The 16,497-nt window shown below is 42.0% G+C and overlaps 1 protein-coding gene across 2 annotated transcripts in view; it reads right to left on the bottom strand.

The window, feature by feature from the left end:
* NEURL4 (neuralized E3 ubiquitin protein ligase 4) overlaps positions 1 to 16,497 on the bottom strand; it is a 254,722-nt gene that overhangs the window by 212,963 nt on the left and 25,262 nt on the right. For both annotated transcript variants that reach the window (XM_073654639.1, XM_073654638.1), the window contains exons 4-6: positions 1,161 to 1,435; positions 207 to 318; positions 2 to 90 (exon numbers count right to left, since the gene is read on the bottom strand). In XM_073654639.1, coding sequence (XP_073510740.1) covers positions 2 to 90; positions 207 to 318; positions 1,161 to 1,435 — 476 coding nt within the window. The remainder of the gene's footprint in view (position 1; positions 91 to 206; positions 319 to 1,160; positions 1,436 to 16,497) is intronic.

Below are 16,497 nucleotides of genomic sequence, written 5' to 3'. Positions count from 1 at the left end.
CCTGTAACTCGTCCAGGCTGAACTCGCAGTACTCCCTCCGCGTGCCCTTCCCATTGGTGAGAATCCCGCAGCCGCTCATCATGATGGTTCCTGGGGGAAGTCATCATTACTGGGGGCTGAGGGGCCAACAGGTAATAGGCCACAAAGTGGAAGCAAAGCAAGCATGGGGACGGGCAGCATGAGGGGCGGGAGGGCCCAGCTCTTACCTGAGCGCAGGTTGGTCATGGTGGCCGGATACTCCAGGCTGTTGGGGTTGTGAGTGGTAACACCAATCTCAATGGAGCCAGACCATTTATCTACGAGCTTATCGATGCGGATCTGCCGGAGGCAAAATACAACAATGCCAAGGAGGCTGAAGACTGATCCGTCCCTGCCCGTCCTCCAAGGAAAACTGATGACCGATCCATCCCTGCCCGTCCTCCAAGGAGGCTGAAGACTGATCCGTCCCTGCCCGTCCTCCAAGGAAAACTGATGACCGATCCATCCCTGCCCGTCCTCCAAGGAGGCTGAAGACTGATCCGTCCCTGCCCGTCCTCCAAGGAAAACGGATGACTGACCCGTCCCTGCCCGTCCTGCAAGGAAAACTGATGACTGATCCATCCCTGCCCATCCTCCAAGGAGGCTGAAGACTGATCCGTCCCGGCCCGTCCTCCAAGGAAAACTGATGACTGATCCGTCCCGGCCCGTCCTCCAAGGAAAACTGATGACTGATCCGTCCCTGCCCGTCCTCCAAGGAAAACTGATGACTGATCCATCCCTGCCCGTCCTCCAAGGAAAACTGATGACCGATCCATCCCTGCCCGTCCTCCAAGGAAAACTGATGACTGACCCGTCCCGCCCGTCCTCCAAGGAAAACTGATGACTGACCCGTCCCTGCCCGTCCCCCAAGGAAAACTGATGACTGATCCGTCCCGGCCCATCCTCCAAGGAAAACTGATGACTGATCCATTCCTGCCCGTCCTCCAAGGAAAACTGATGACCGATCCATCCCTGCCCATCCTCCAAGGAAAACTGATGACCGATCCATCCCTGCCTGTCCTCCAAGGAAAACTCATGACCGATCCATCCCTGCCCATCTCACCAAGAAAGACTGACGACTGACCCATCCCTGCCCGTCTCACCACGAAAGACTGACGACAAATTTGTGTATGCCCGCCTACCTCAAACATTTCGCAGTCCTTCAGGGGGCGGTTGGTCATCACCACGCCATTGTTGAACTCATCAAGGGGTCTCCTCCGCTCAGCCGTCTTGTTCCCGTTGCTGAGTTTTATGAGTGTGCCGCACTTCTCATGGAACAGCAGGGCGTCATTAGAGGTGGGAGGAGAGTGCTCAGCCGCAGGTGGAGGAGACCCCAGACTCACACTCAGGAGATTCCCATGATAAGCAGATAGGATGGCATTACTGACCACGGCCGACAGCTCTGTGCTTGGGAATGCTGAAGACAAGGAAAAATCATAAAGGGTCATCCTCAACAACATCATCACGACACCATCACCAATCTACAATCATTATCATCAGCCATCATCATCATCGTTGTCTTCATAATCACTTATCATACAGCATCACTATCATTATCAATATTATCACCAACAGACGTCTGTGGTGGGTAAATTGTTTGAAGGATTTCTTAGAGATGCTGTTGTAGAATATCTTAATGATAATAACTGTCTAACTCCATATCAGCATGGATTCATGAGGGATCGCTCCTGATGGCCTTCTACGAGGAGGTGAGCTCACAGCTGGACCGGGGAGAGTCAGTGGATGTTGTAGACCTTGACTTCTCCAAAGCGTTTGATACCGTGCCACACAAAAGGTTGGTATATAAAATGAGAATACTTGGTCTGGGGGATAATGTGTGCAAGTGGGTAAATAGCTGGCTGAGTGATAGAAAGCAGAGGGTGGTTATCAATGGAGTAAGCTCAGGGGGTGTCAGGGTTACTAGCGGGGGGCCTCAAGGGTCTGTCTTGGGCCCTATATTAATTAATATATTTATGAATGATCTAGTGGAAGGGTTACATAGTAAAATAGCAATATTTGCAGATGATACTAAACTTTGTAAAGTAGTTAATACAGATGAGGATAGGGCACAGCTACAGGAGGATTTAGATAAATTGGGGAGTTGGGCCAAAAAATGGCAGATGGGGTTCAATGCCGATAAATGTAAGGTCATGCACATGGGAAAGAAAAACAGCAGTCACCCATACATATTAAATGGGAAACCGTTGGGGAAATCTGACATGGAGAAGGACCTGGGCGTCTTGGTTAATAGCAAATTAAATTGGAGTGCCCAGTGTCAGGCAGCAGCTACGAAGGCAAATAGAGTCATGGCATGCATCAGAAGAGGAATAGGGGCATATGATGAGAACATTGTTCTTCCTCTGTATAAAGCGCTGGTAAGGCCGCACTTAGAATATTGTGCACAGTTCTGGGCTCCGGTGCTCAGGAAAGACATATTGGAGCTAGAGAGGGTACAAAGGAGGGCGACTAAGGTAATAAAGGGAATGGAGGGACTAGAATACCCAGAGAGGTTGTCAAAATTAGGCCTATGTACGTTGGAAAAGAGAAGGCTTAGGGGAGACCTCATAAACATGTATAAATACATCAGGGGGCAGTACAGAGATCTCTCCCATGACCTGTTTATACCAAGGATGGTGACAAAGACGAGGGGGCACACTATGCGTCTGGAGGAAAGGAGGTTCCTGCACCAGCATAGAAGGGGATTCTTTACGGTCAGAGCCGTGAGACTCTGGAACTCTCTGGGAGAGGAAGTGGTGATGTCCAACTCACTTAATGAGTTCAAGAGAGGCCTGGACGCCTTTCTTGAGAACAATAAAATTACATCTTATGCTTAGTGATAGTTAATTAATCCAGGGATTTAATCTGACTGCCAGATTGGTGTCGGGAAGTGAATTTTTCCTCAATGATGTAAATTGGCCTATACCGCATGGTTTTTTGTTGCCTTCCCCTGGCTCAACGCTGCGGAATAGCTGCAGTGCACAAGAAATAGGCTGAACTGGATGGACGCTTGTCTTTTTTCGGCCTTATAAACTATGTAACTATGTAAAGACCATCATCATCATCCACTGTCACGAACAATGTCCATTGCACACCTAACTTGGATGTGACTGTAAAGGGGGACTCTGCTTCTCACGCTCACTCGCCTATTGCAGTAAGCTGACAATGACATAAGCGCACCCTACCTCACTTCTCAGTCTCACCACTCGCTGTTAGGCCAACGGGTCACCTGCTATAGGTCACACAATAGCGCACACAGCAAGCTTTTCTGACTACCAGACACCACACTGCATCCAAAGGTAACACAAACAGACGGTACTTTCCCTCTTCAGGGTGGTGGGTAGGTTTCCACTTTCCCTCTTCAGGGTGGTGGGTAGGTTTCCACTTTCCCTCTTCAGGGTGGTGGGTAGGTTTCCACTTTCCCTCTTCAGGGTGGTGGGTAGGTTTCCACTTTCCCTTTTCAGAGTGGTGGGTAGGTTTCCACTTTCCCTCTTCAGGGTGGTGGGTAGGTTTCCACTTTCCCTCTTCAGGGTGGTGGGTAGGTTTCCACTTTCCCTCTTCAGGAGTTGTGGGTACTGTGGTAGATCGCTCACTCAGCTGCACACGGAGGTTGACACAGGTACACCGTCTCTTTAAAACTTCTGGTTGGTTTATTAAGATGCAGCATAAACCAACACTAAGGCCATAAAAGAAAACACAGCCAGCTGGGCAAAACAGGAAAGCCAAAACTAAATTGTAACACAGAAGCGCAGTCTTTGTGGCCGCAGGGATTCGCCTGCTAAGCGTTGAGCAGCTACACATGGTTCAGGTCAGCTCCACACAAAGATGTCTGGAGCTCCTCTCTCCAGATCTTCTGATCACTGAATGCCTCAGCAGGTGGAGTAGTTAAGCCCCAGACCACACCCTGAGGTGGAGATATGGAGAACAACCTCCTGCCCTTCACAATGGTCATTCACAAAAACCACACCCTGAGGTGGAGATATGGAGAACAACCTCCCGCCCTTCACAATGGTCATTCACAAAAACCACTCCCTGAGGTGCAGATATGGAGTACAACCTCCCGCCCGCCCTTGGTTGTTCTAATAAACACGCCCTTTCACAAATGGACTTAACCCCTCTCGGAAAATAACATGCTGGAGGAAACTTAACGGTTTTAATTCACTGAAGCCAATAGCCTCAGGGAAACGTATCTCCCCTCCAGCAGTTTACCAGTGACTTTGTCACATATCCCCCTCCCCTGTCCAAAGCCGGGGGTTTTGGCACCTTCACTCGCTAAACAGGGAGGTCTGGACAGGGCGTCTGCGTTTCCATGTAGTTTCCCGGGCCTGTGCTCCACATAAAAATTAAAGTTCTGAAGCGCTATAAACCACCTAGTCACCCGGGCATTCTTCCCCTTCCTTTCCCTCATTCATCTCAGGGGTGCATGATCGGACACTAGCCTGAACTTTCGGCCTAACAGGTAATATCTTAGTGTCTCAATGGCCCATTTGATGGCCAGGCACTCCTTCTCTACGATGGCATAGTTCTTTTCACATGAGGAGAGTTTCCTACTCAGGAATAGGACTGGATGTTCGTCCACATCTATTTCCTGGGACAACACAGCTGCCAAACCGACCTCGGAGGCGTCAGTCTGAACTACGAACTGCTTAGTGAAGTCAGGCGCTACGAAGACTGGCTATTTACATAGGGTGAGCTTCAAATCCTGGAATGCCATCTCCGCTTCGGCGGACCATTTGGCCATCGAGGTCTTAGTGCCCTTAAGAAGATCAGTCAGGCGGGCGGCTATCATGGCAAAATTCAGAATAAATCGCCGACAATAACCCACAATTCCCAAAAACGCCCGAGCTTGCTTCTTGGAGTTCGGGAGCAGCTAATTTTGGATAGCCTCCACCTTATTTACTTGCAACTTTATCTCGCCCCTTCCAACGATGTAGCCCAAGTATTTTGCCTCTTCTCTCCCCATTGCGCACTTCTTTGGGTTTATAGTAAATCCTGCTTTCCTTAGCGCATCCAGTGATGCCTGGACCTTCTGTAAATGACCTCCCCAATCCGGGCTGAAGATTACGAGGTCATCCAGGTAAGCTGCGGCGTACTCCTTATGAGAGGCTAGGATCCGGTCCATGGCCCTGCGGAAGGCAGCTGGGGCACACAGAGGGATCTATTATATAGAGTCATTACACACAGAGGGATCTATTATATAGAGTCATTACACACAGAGGGATCTATTATATAGAGTCATTACACACAGAGGGATCTATTATATAGAGTCATTACACACAGAGGGATCTATTATATAGAGTCATTACACACAGAGGGATCTATTATATAGAGTCATTACACGCAGAGGGATCTATTATATAGAGTCATTACACACAGAGTGATCTATTATATAGTCACTACACACAGGGATCTATTATATAGAGTCATTACACACAGAGGGATCTATTATATAGAGTCATTACACCCAGTGGGATCTATTATATAGAGTCATTACACACAGAGCGATCTATTATATAGAGTCATTACACACAGAGTGATCTATTATATAGAGTCACTACACACAGGGATCTATTATATAGAGTCATTACACGCAGAGGGGTCTATTATATAGAGTCATTACACACAGAGGGATCTATTATATAGAGTCATTACACGCAGAGGGATCTATTTTATAGAGTCATTACACACAGGGATCTATTATATAGAGTCATTACACACAGGGATCTATTATATAGAGTCATTACACGCAGAGGGATCTATTATATAGTCATTACACACAGAGGGATCTATTATATAGAGTCATTACACACAGAGGGATCTATTATATAGAGTCATTACACACAGAGGGATCTATTATATAGAGTCATTACACACAGAGGGATCTATTATATAGAGTCATTACACGCAGAGGGATCTATTTTATAGAGTCATTACACACAGGGATCTATTATATAGAGTCATTACACACAGGGATCTATTATATAGAGTCATTACACGCAGAGGGATCTATTATATAGTCATTACACACAGAGGGATCTATTATATAGAGTCATTACACACAGAGGGATCTATTATATAGAGCCATTACACACAGAGGGATCTATTATATAGAGCCATTACACACAGAGGGGTCTATTATATAGAGTCATTACACACAGAGCGATCTATTATATAGAGTCATTACACACAGAGGGATCTATTATATAGTCATTACACACAGAGCGATCTATTATATAGAGTCATTACACACAGAGGGATCTATTATATAGAGTCATTACACACAGAGCGATCTATTATATAGAGTCATTACACACAGAGGGATCTATTATATAGAGTCATTACACGCAGAGGGATCTATTATATAGAGTCATTACACACAGGGATCTATTATATAGAGTCATTACACACAGAGGGATCTATTATATAGAGTCATTACACACAGAGGGATCTATTATATAGAGTCATTACACACAGAGCGATCTATTATATAGAGTCATTACACACAGAGCGATCTATTATATAGAGTCATTACACACAGAGCGATCTATTATATAGAGTCATTACACACAGAGGGATCTATTATATAGAATCATTACACACAGAGGGATCTATTATATAGAGTCATTACACACAGGGATCTATTATATAGAGTCATTACACACAGAGCGATCTATTATATAGAGTCATTACACACAGAGGGATCTATTATATAGAGTCATTACACGCAGAGGGATCTATTATATAGAGTCATTACACGCAGAGGGATCTATTATATAGAGTCATTACACGCAGAGGGATCTATTATATAGAGTCATTACACGCAGAGGGATCTATTATATAGAGTCATTACACGCAGAGGGATCTATTATATAGAGTCATTACACGCAGAGGGATCTATTATATAGAGTCATTACACACAGAGGGGTCTATTATATAGAGTCATTACACGCAGAGGGGTCTATTATATAGAGTCATTACACGCAGAGGGATCTATTATATAGAGTCATTACACGCAGAGAGATCTATTATATAGAGTCATTACACGCAGAGGGATCTATTATATAGAGTCATTACACACAGAGGGATCTATTATATAGTCATTACACACAGAGCGATCTATTATATAGAGTCATTACACACAGAGGGATCTATTATATAGAGTCATTACACACAGAGCGATCTATTATATAGAGTCATTACACACAGAGGGATCTATTATATAGAGTCATTACACACAGAGGGATCTATTATATAGAGTCATTACACACAGGGATCTATTATATAGAGTCATTACACACAGAGGGATCTATTATATAGAGTCATTACACACAGAGGGATCTAATATATAGAGTCATTACACAGAGCGATCTATTATATAGAGTCATTACACACAGAGCGATCTATTATATAGAGTCATTACACACAGAGGGATCTATTATATAGAGTCATTACACACAGAGGGATCTATTATATAGAGTCATTACACACAGGGATCTATTATATAGAGTCATTACACACAGAGCGATCTATTATATAGAGTCATTACACACAGAGCGATCTATTATATAGAGTCATTACACACAGAGGGATCTATTATATAGAATCATTACACACAGAGGGATCTATTATATAGAGTCATTACACACAGGGATCTATTATATAGAGTCATTACACACAGAGCGATCTATTATATAGACTCATTACACACAGAGGGATCTATTACATAGAGTCATTACACGCAGAGGGATCTATTATATAGAGTCATTACACGCAGAGGGATCTATTATATAGAGTCATTACACACAGAGGGATCTATTATATAGAGTCATTACACGCAGAGGGATCTATTATATAGAGTCATTACACACAGAGGGATCTATTATATAGAGTCATTACACGCAGAGGGATCTATTATATAGAGTCATTACACACAGAGGGGTCTATTATATAGAGTCATTACACGCAGAGGGGTCTATTATATAGAGTCATTACACACAGAGGGATCTATTATATAGAGTCATTACACACAGAGAGATCTATTATATAGAGTCATTACACGCACAGGGATCTATTATATAGAGTCATTACACACACACGGATCTATTATATAGAGTCATTACACACAGAGCGATCTATTATATAGAGTCATTACACACAGGGATCTATTATATAGAGTCATTACACACAGAGCGATCTATTATATAGAGTCATTACACACAGAGGGATCTATTATATAGAGTCATTACACACAGAGGGATCTATTATATAGAGTCATTACACACAGAGGGATCTATTATATAGAGTCATTACACACAGGGATCTATTATATAGAGTCATTACACACAGAGCGATCTATTATATAGTCATTACACACAGAGGGATCTATTATATAGAGTCATTACACACAGAGGGATCTATTATATAGTCATTACACACAGAGGGATCTATTATATAGTCATTACACACAGAGGGATCTATTATATAGAGTCATTACACACAGAGGGATCTATTATATAGAGTCATTACACACAGAGGGATCTATTATATAGAGTCATTACACACAGACGGATCTATTATATAGAGTCATTACACGCAGAGGGATCTATTATATAGAGTCATTACACACAGAGGGATCTATTATATAGAGTCATTACACGCAGAGGGGTCTATTATATAGAGTCATTACACACAGAGGGATCTATTATATAGAGTCATTACACATAGAGGGATCTATTATATAGAGTCATTACACGCAGAGGGATCTATTATATAGTCATTACACACAGAGGGATCTATTATATAGAGTCATTACACACAGAGCGATCTATTATATAGAGTCATTACACACAGAGGGATCTATTATATAGAGTCATTACACACAGAGGGATCTATTATATAGAGTCATTACACACAGAGGGATCTATTATATAGAGTCATTACACACAGAGGGATCTATTATATAGAGTCATTACACGCAGAGGGATCTATTATATAGAGTCATTACACACAGAGGGATCTATTATATAGAGTCATTACACACAGAGGGATCTATTATATAGAGTCATTACACACAGAGAGATCTATTATATAGAGTCATTACACGCAGAGGGATCTATTATATAGAGTCATTACACACAGAGGGATCTATTATATAGAGTCATTACACACAGAGCGATCTATTATATAGAGTCATTACACACAGAGGGATCTATTATATAGTCATTACACACAGAGGGATCTATTATAGAGTCATTACACACAGAGGGATCTATTATATAGAGTCATTACACACAGAGGGATCTATTATATAGAGTCATTACACACAGGGATCTATTATATAGAGTCATTACACACAGAGGGATCTATTATATAGAGTCATTACACACAGAGGGATCTATTATATAGAGTCATTACACACAGAGGGATCTATTATATAGAGTCATTACACACAGAGCGATCTATTATATAGAGTCATTACACACAGGGATCTATTATATAGAGTCATTACACACTGAGGGATCTATTATATAGAGTCATTACACGCAGAGGGATCTATTATATAGAGTCATTACACACAGAGGGATCTATTATATAGAGTCATTACACACAGAGGGATCTATTATATAGAGTCATTACACACAGAGGGATCTATTATATAGAGTCATTACACACAGGGATCTATTATATAGAGTCATTACACACTGAGGGATCTATTATATAGAGTCATTACACGCAGAGGGATCTATTATATAGAGTCATTACACACAGAGGGATCTATTATATAGAGTCATTACACACAGAGGGATCTATTATATAGAGTCATTACACACAGAGGGATCTATTATATAGAGTCATTACACACAGAGGGATCTATTATATAGAGTCATTACACACAGGGATCTATTATATAGAGTCATTACACACAGAGCGATCTATTATATAGTCATTACACACAGAGGGATCTATTATATAGTCATTACACACAGAGGGATCTATTATATAGAGTCATTACACACAGAGGGATCTATTATATAGAGTCATTACACACAGAGGGATCTATTATATAGAGTCATTACACACAGGGATCTATTATATAGAGTCATTACACACAGAGCGATCTATTATATAGTCATTACACACAGAGGGATCTATTATATAGAGTCATTACACACAGAGGGATCTATTATATAGTCATTACACACAGAGGGACCTATTATATAGAGTCATTACACACAGAGGGATCTATTATATAGAGTCATTACACACAGGGATCTATTATATAGAGTCATTACACACAGAGCGATCTATTATATAGAGTCATTACACAGAAGGATCTATTATATAGAGTCATTACACACAGAGGGATCTATTATATAGAGTCATTACACACAGAGGGATCTATTATATAGAGTCATTACACACAGAGGGATCTATTATATAGAGTCATTACACACAGAGGGATCTATTATATAGAGTCATTACACACAGAGGGATCTATTATATAGAGTCATTACACACAGAGGGATCTATTATATAGAGTCATTACACACAGAGGGATCTATTATATAGAGTCATTACACACAGAGGGATCTATTATATAGAGTCATTACACACAGAGGGATCTATTATATAGAGTCATTACACACAGAGGGATCTATTATATAGAGTCATTACACACAGAGGGATCTATTATATAGCGTCATTACACACAGAGGGATCTATTATATAGAGTCATTACACACAGAGGGATCTATTATATAGAGTCATTACACACAGAGGGATCTATTATATAGAGTCATTACACGCAGAGGGATCTATTATATAGAGTCATTACACGCAGAGGGATCTATTATATAGAGTCATTACACGCAGAGGGATCTATTATATAGAGTCATTACACACAGAGCGATCTATTATATAGAGTCATTACACACAGGGATCTATTATATAGAGTCATTACACACAGAGGGATCTATTATATAGAGTCATTACACAGAGGGATCTATTATATAGAGTCATTACACACAGAGGGATCTATTATATAGAGTCATTACACACAGAGGGATCTATTATATAGAGTCATTACACACAGAGAGATCTATTATATAGAGTCATTACACGCAGAGGGATCTATTATATAGAGTCATTACACACAGAGGGATCTATTATATAGAGTCATTACACACAGAGCGATCTATTATATAGAGTCATTACACACAGGGATCTATTATATAGAGTCATTACACACAGAGCGATCTATTATATAGAGTCATTACACACAGAGGGATCTATTATATAGAGTCATTACACACAGAGGGATCTATTATATAGAGTCATTACACACAGAGGGATCTATTATATAGAGTCATTACACACAGAGCGATCTATTATATAGAGTCATTACACACAGAGGGATCTATTATATAGAGTCATTACACACAGAGGGATCTATTATATAGAGTCATTACACACAGAGGGATCTATTATATAGAGTCATTACACACAGAGCGATCTATTATATAGAGTCATTACACACAGAGCGATCTATTATATAGAGTCATTACACACAGAGGGATTATATAGAGTCATTACACACAGGGATCTATTATATAGAGTCATTACACACAGAGCGATCTATTATATAGTCATTACACACAGAGGGATCTATTATATAGAGTCATTACACACAGAGGGATCTATTATATAGTCATTACACACAGAGGGATCTATTATATAGTCATTACACACAGAGGGATCTATTATATAGAGTCATTACACACAGAGGGATCTATTATATAGAGTCATTACACACAGAGGGATCTATTATATAGAGTCATTACACACAGGGATCTATTATATAGAGTCATTACACACAGAGCGATCTATTATATAGTCATTACACACAGAGGGATCTATTATATAGAGTCATTACACACAGAGGGATCTATTATATAGTCATTACACACAGAGGGATCTATTATATAGAGTCATTACACACAGAGGGATCTATTATATAGAGTCATTACACACAGGGATCTATTATATAGAGTCATTACACACAGAGCGATCTATTATAGAGTCATTACACAGAAGGATCTATTATATAGAGTCATTACACACAGAGGGATCTATTATATAGAGTCATTACACACAGAGGGATCTATTATATAGAGTCATTACACACAGAGGGATCTATTATATAGAGTCATTACACACAGAGGGATCTATTATATAGAGTCATTACACACAGAGGGATCTATTATATAGAGTCATTACACACAGAGGGATCTATTATATAGAGTCATTACACACAGAGGGATCTATTATATAGAGTCATTACACACAGAGGGATCTATTATATAGAGTCATTACACACAGAGGGATCTATTATATAGAGTCATTACACACAGAGGGATCTATTATATAGAGTCATTACACACAGAGGGATCTATTATATAGAGTCATTACACACAGAGGGGTCTATTATATAGAGTCATTACACACAGAGGGATCTATTATATAGAGTCATTACACACAGAGGGATCTATTATATAGAGTCATTACACACAGAGGGATCTATTATATAGTCATTACACACAGAGGGATCTATTATATAGAGTCATTACACACAGAGAGAACTATTATATAGAGTCACTACACGCAGAGGGATCTATTATATAGAGTCATTACACACAGAGGGATCTATTATATAGTCATTACACACAGAAGGATCTATTATATAAAGTCATTACACACAGAGCGATCTATTATATAGAGTCATTACACACAGAGGGATTATATAGAGTCATTACACACAGGGATCTATTATATAGAGTCATTACACACAGAGCGATCTATTATATAGTCATTACACACAGAGGGATCTATTATATAGAGTCATTAGACACAGAGGGATATATTATATAGAGTCATCACACACAGAGTGATCTATTATATAGAGTCATTACACACAGAGGGATCTATTATATAGAGTCATTACACACAGAGGGATCTATTATATAGTCATTACACACAGAGGGGTCTATTACATAGAGTCATTACACGCAGAGGGATCTATTATATAGAGTGATTACACGCAAAGGGATCTATTATATAGTCATTACACACAGAGCGATCTATTATATAGAGTCATTACACACAGAGCGATCTATTATATAGAGTCATTACACACAGAGCGATCTATTCTATAGAGTCATTACACACAGAGAGATCTATTATATAGAGTGATTACACGCAAAGGGATCTATTCTATAGAGTCATTACACGCAGAGCGATCTATTATATAGAGTCATTACACACAGAGGGATCTATTCTATAGAGTCATTACACACAGAGGGATCTATGATATAATGACTCTATCTAATAGATCCCTCTGCGTGTAATGACTATCTAATAGATCCCTCTGCGCGCAATGACTATCTAATAGATCCCTCTGCGCGCAAGGACTAATAGATCCCTGTGCGCGCAAGGACTCTAATAGATCCCTGTGCGCGCAAGGACTCTATCTAATAGATCCCTGTGCGCGCAAGGACTCTATCTAATAGATCCCTGTGCGCGCAAGGACTCTATCTAATAGATCCCTGTGCGCGCAAGGACTCTATCTAATAGATCCCTGTGCGCGCAAGGACTCTATCTAATAGATCCCTGTGCGCGCAAGGACTCTATCTAATAGATCCCTGTGCGCGCAAGGACTCTATCTAATAGATCCCTGTGCGCGCAAGGACTCTATCTAATAGATCCCTGTGCGCGCAAGGACTCTATCTAATAGATCCCTGTGCGCGCAAGGACTCTATCTAATAGATCCCTGTGCGCGCAAGGACTCTATCTAATAGATCCCTGTGCGCGCAAGGACTCTATCTAATAGATCCCTGTGCGCGCAAGGACTCTATCTAATAGATCCCTGTGCGCGCAAGGACTCTATCTAATAGATCCCTGTGCGCGCAAGGACTCTATCTAATAGATCCCTGTGCGCGCAAGGACTCTATCTAATAGATCCCTGTGCGCGCAAGGACTCTATCTAATAGATCCCTGTGCGCGCAAGGACTCTATCTAATAGATCCCTGTGCGCGCAAGGACTCTATCTAATAGATCCCTGTGCGCGCAAGGACTCTATCTAATAGATCCCTGTGCGCGCAAGGACTCTATCTAATAGATCCCTGTGCGCGCAAGGACTCTATCTAATAGATCCCTGTGCGCGCAAGGACTCTATCTAATAGATCCCTGTGCGCGCAAGGACTCTATCTAATAGATCCCTGTGCGCGCAAGGACTCTATCTAATAGATCCCTGTGCGCGCAAGGACTCTATCTAATAGATCCCTGTGCGCGCAAGGACTCTATCTAATAGATCCCTGTGCGCGCAAGGACTCTATCTAATAGATCCCTGTGCGCGCAAGGACTCTATCTAATAGATCCCTGTGCGCGCAAGGACTCTATCTAATAGATCCCTGTGCGCGCAAGGACTCTATCTAATAGATCCCTGTGCGCGCAAGGACTCTATCTAATAGATCCCTGTGCGCGCAAGGACTCTATCTAATAGATCCCTGTGCGCGCAAGGACTCTATCTAATAGATCCCTGTGCGCGCAAGGACTCTATCTAATAGATCCCTGTGCGCGCAAGGACTCTATCTAATAGATCCCTGTGCGCGCAAGGACTCTATCTAATAGATCCCTGTGCGCGCAAGGACTCTATCTAATAGATCCCTGTGCGCGCAAGGACTCTATCTAATAGATCCCTGTGCGCGCAAGGACTCTATCTAATAGATCCCTGTGCGCGCAAGGACTCTATCTAATAGATCCCTGTGCGCGCAAGGACTCTATCTAATAGATCCCTGTGCGCGCAAGGACTCTATCTAATAGATCCCTCTGCGCGCAAGGACTCTATCTAATAGATCCCTCTGCGCGCAAGGACTCTATCTAATAGATCCCTCTGCGCGCAAGGACTCTATCTAATAGATCCCTCTGCGCGCAAGGACTCTATCTAATAGATCCCTCTGCGCGCAAGGACTCTATCTAATAGATCCCTCTGCGCGCAAGGACTCTATCTAATAGATCCCTCTGCGCGCAAGGACTCTATCTAATAGATCCCTCTGCGCGCAAGGACTCTATCTAATAGATCCCTCTGCGCGTAAGGACTCTATCTAATAGATCCCTCTGCGCGTAAGGACTCTATCTAATAGATCCCTCTGCGCGTAAGGACTCTATCTAATAGATCCCTCTGCGCGTAAGGACTCTATCTAATAGATCCCTCTGCGCGTAAGGACTCTATCTAATAGATCCCTCTGCGCGTAAGGACTCTATCTAATAGATCCCTCTGCGCGTAAGGACTCTATCTAATAGATCCCTCTGCGCGTAAGGACTCTATCTAATAGATCCCTCTGCGCGTAAGGACTCTATCTAATAGATCCCTCTGCGCGTAAGGACTCTATCTAATAGATCCCTCTGCGCGTAAGGACTCTATCTAATAGATCCCTCTGCGCGTAAGGACTCTATCTAATAGATCCCTCTGCGCGTAAGGACTCTATCTAATAGATCCCTCTGCGCGTAAGGACTCTATATAATAGATCCCTCTGCGCGTAAGGACTCTATATAATAGATCCCTCTGCGCGTAAGGACTCTATATAATAGATCCCTCTGCGCGTAAGGACTCTATATAATAGATCCCTCTGCGCGTAAGGACTCTATATAATAGATCCCTCTGCGCGTAAGGACTCTATATAATAGATCCCTCTGCGCGTAAGGACTCTATATAATAGATCCCTCTGCGCGTAAGGACTCTATATAATAGATCCCTCTGCGCGTAAGGACTCTATATAATAGATCCCTCTGCGCGTAAGGACTCTATCTAATAGATCCCTCTGCGCGTAAGGACTCTATATAATAGATCCCTCTGCGCGTAAGGACTCTATCTAATAGATCCCTCTGCGCGTAAGGACTCTATCTAATAGATCCCTCTGCGCGTAAGGACTCTATCTAATAGATCCCTCTGCGCGTAAGGACTCTATCTAATAGATCCCTCTGCGCGTAAGGACTCTATCTAATAGATCCCTCTGCGCGTAAGGACTCTATCTAATAGATCCCTCTGCGCGTAAGGACTCTATCTAATAGATCCCTCTGCGCGTAAGGACTCTATCTAATAGATCCCTCTGCGCGTAAGGACTCTATCTAATAGATCCCTCTGCGCGTAAGGACTCTATCTAATAGATCCCTCTGCGCGTAAGGACTCTATCTAATAGATCCCTCTGCGCGTAAGGACTCTATATAATAGATCCCTCTGCGCGTAAGGACTCTATATAATAGATCCCTCTGCGCGTAAGGACTCTATATAATAGATCCCTCTGCGCGTAAGGACTCTATATAATAGATCCCTCTGCGTGTAAGGACTCTATATAATAGATCCCTCTGCGTGTAAGGACTCTATATAATAGATCCCTCTGCGTGTAAGGACTCTATATAATAGATCCC

Source organism: Phyllobates terribilis, unplaced genomic scaffold (genome assembly GCF_046119375.1).
Source record: "Phyllobates terribilis strain yellow unplaced genomic scaffold, ASM4611937v1 Scaffold_11__3_contigs__length_659146591, whole genome shotgun sequence".
Classification (NCBI taxonomy): Eukaryota; Metazoa; Chordata; class Amphibia; order Anura; family Dendrobatidae; genus Phyllobates; species Phyllobates terribilis.
The sequence above is the reverse complement of the archived record's forward strand: the minus strand, read 5'-3'. Positions and strand labels throughout refer to the sequence as shown.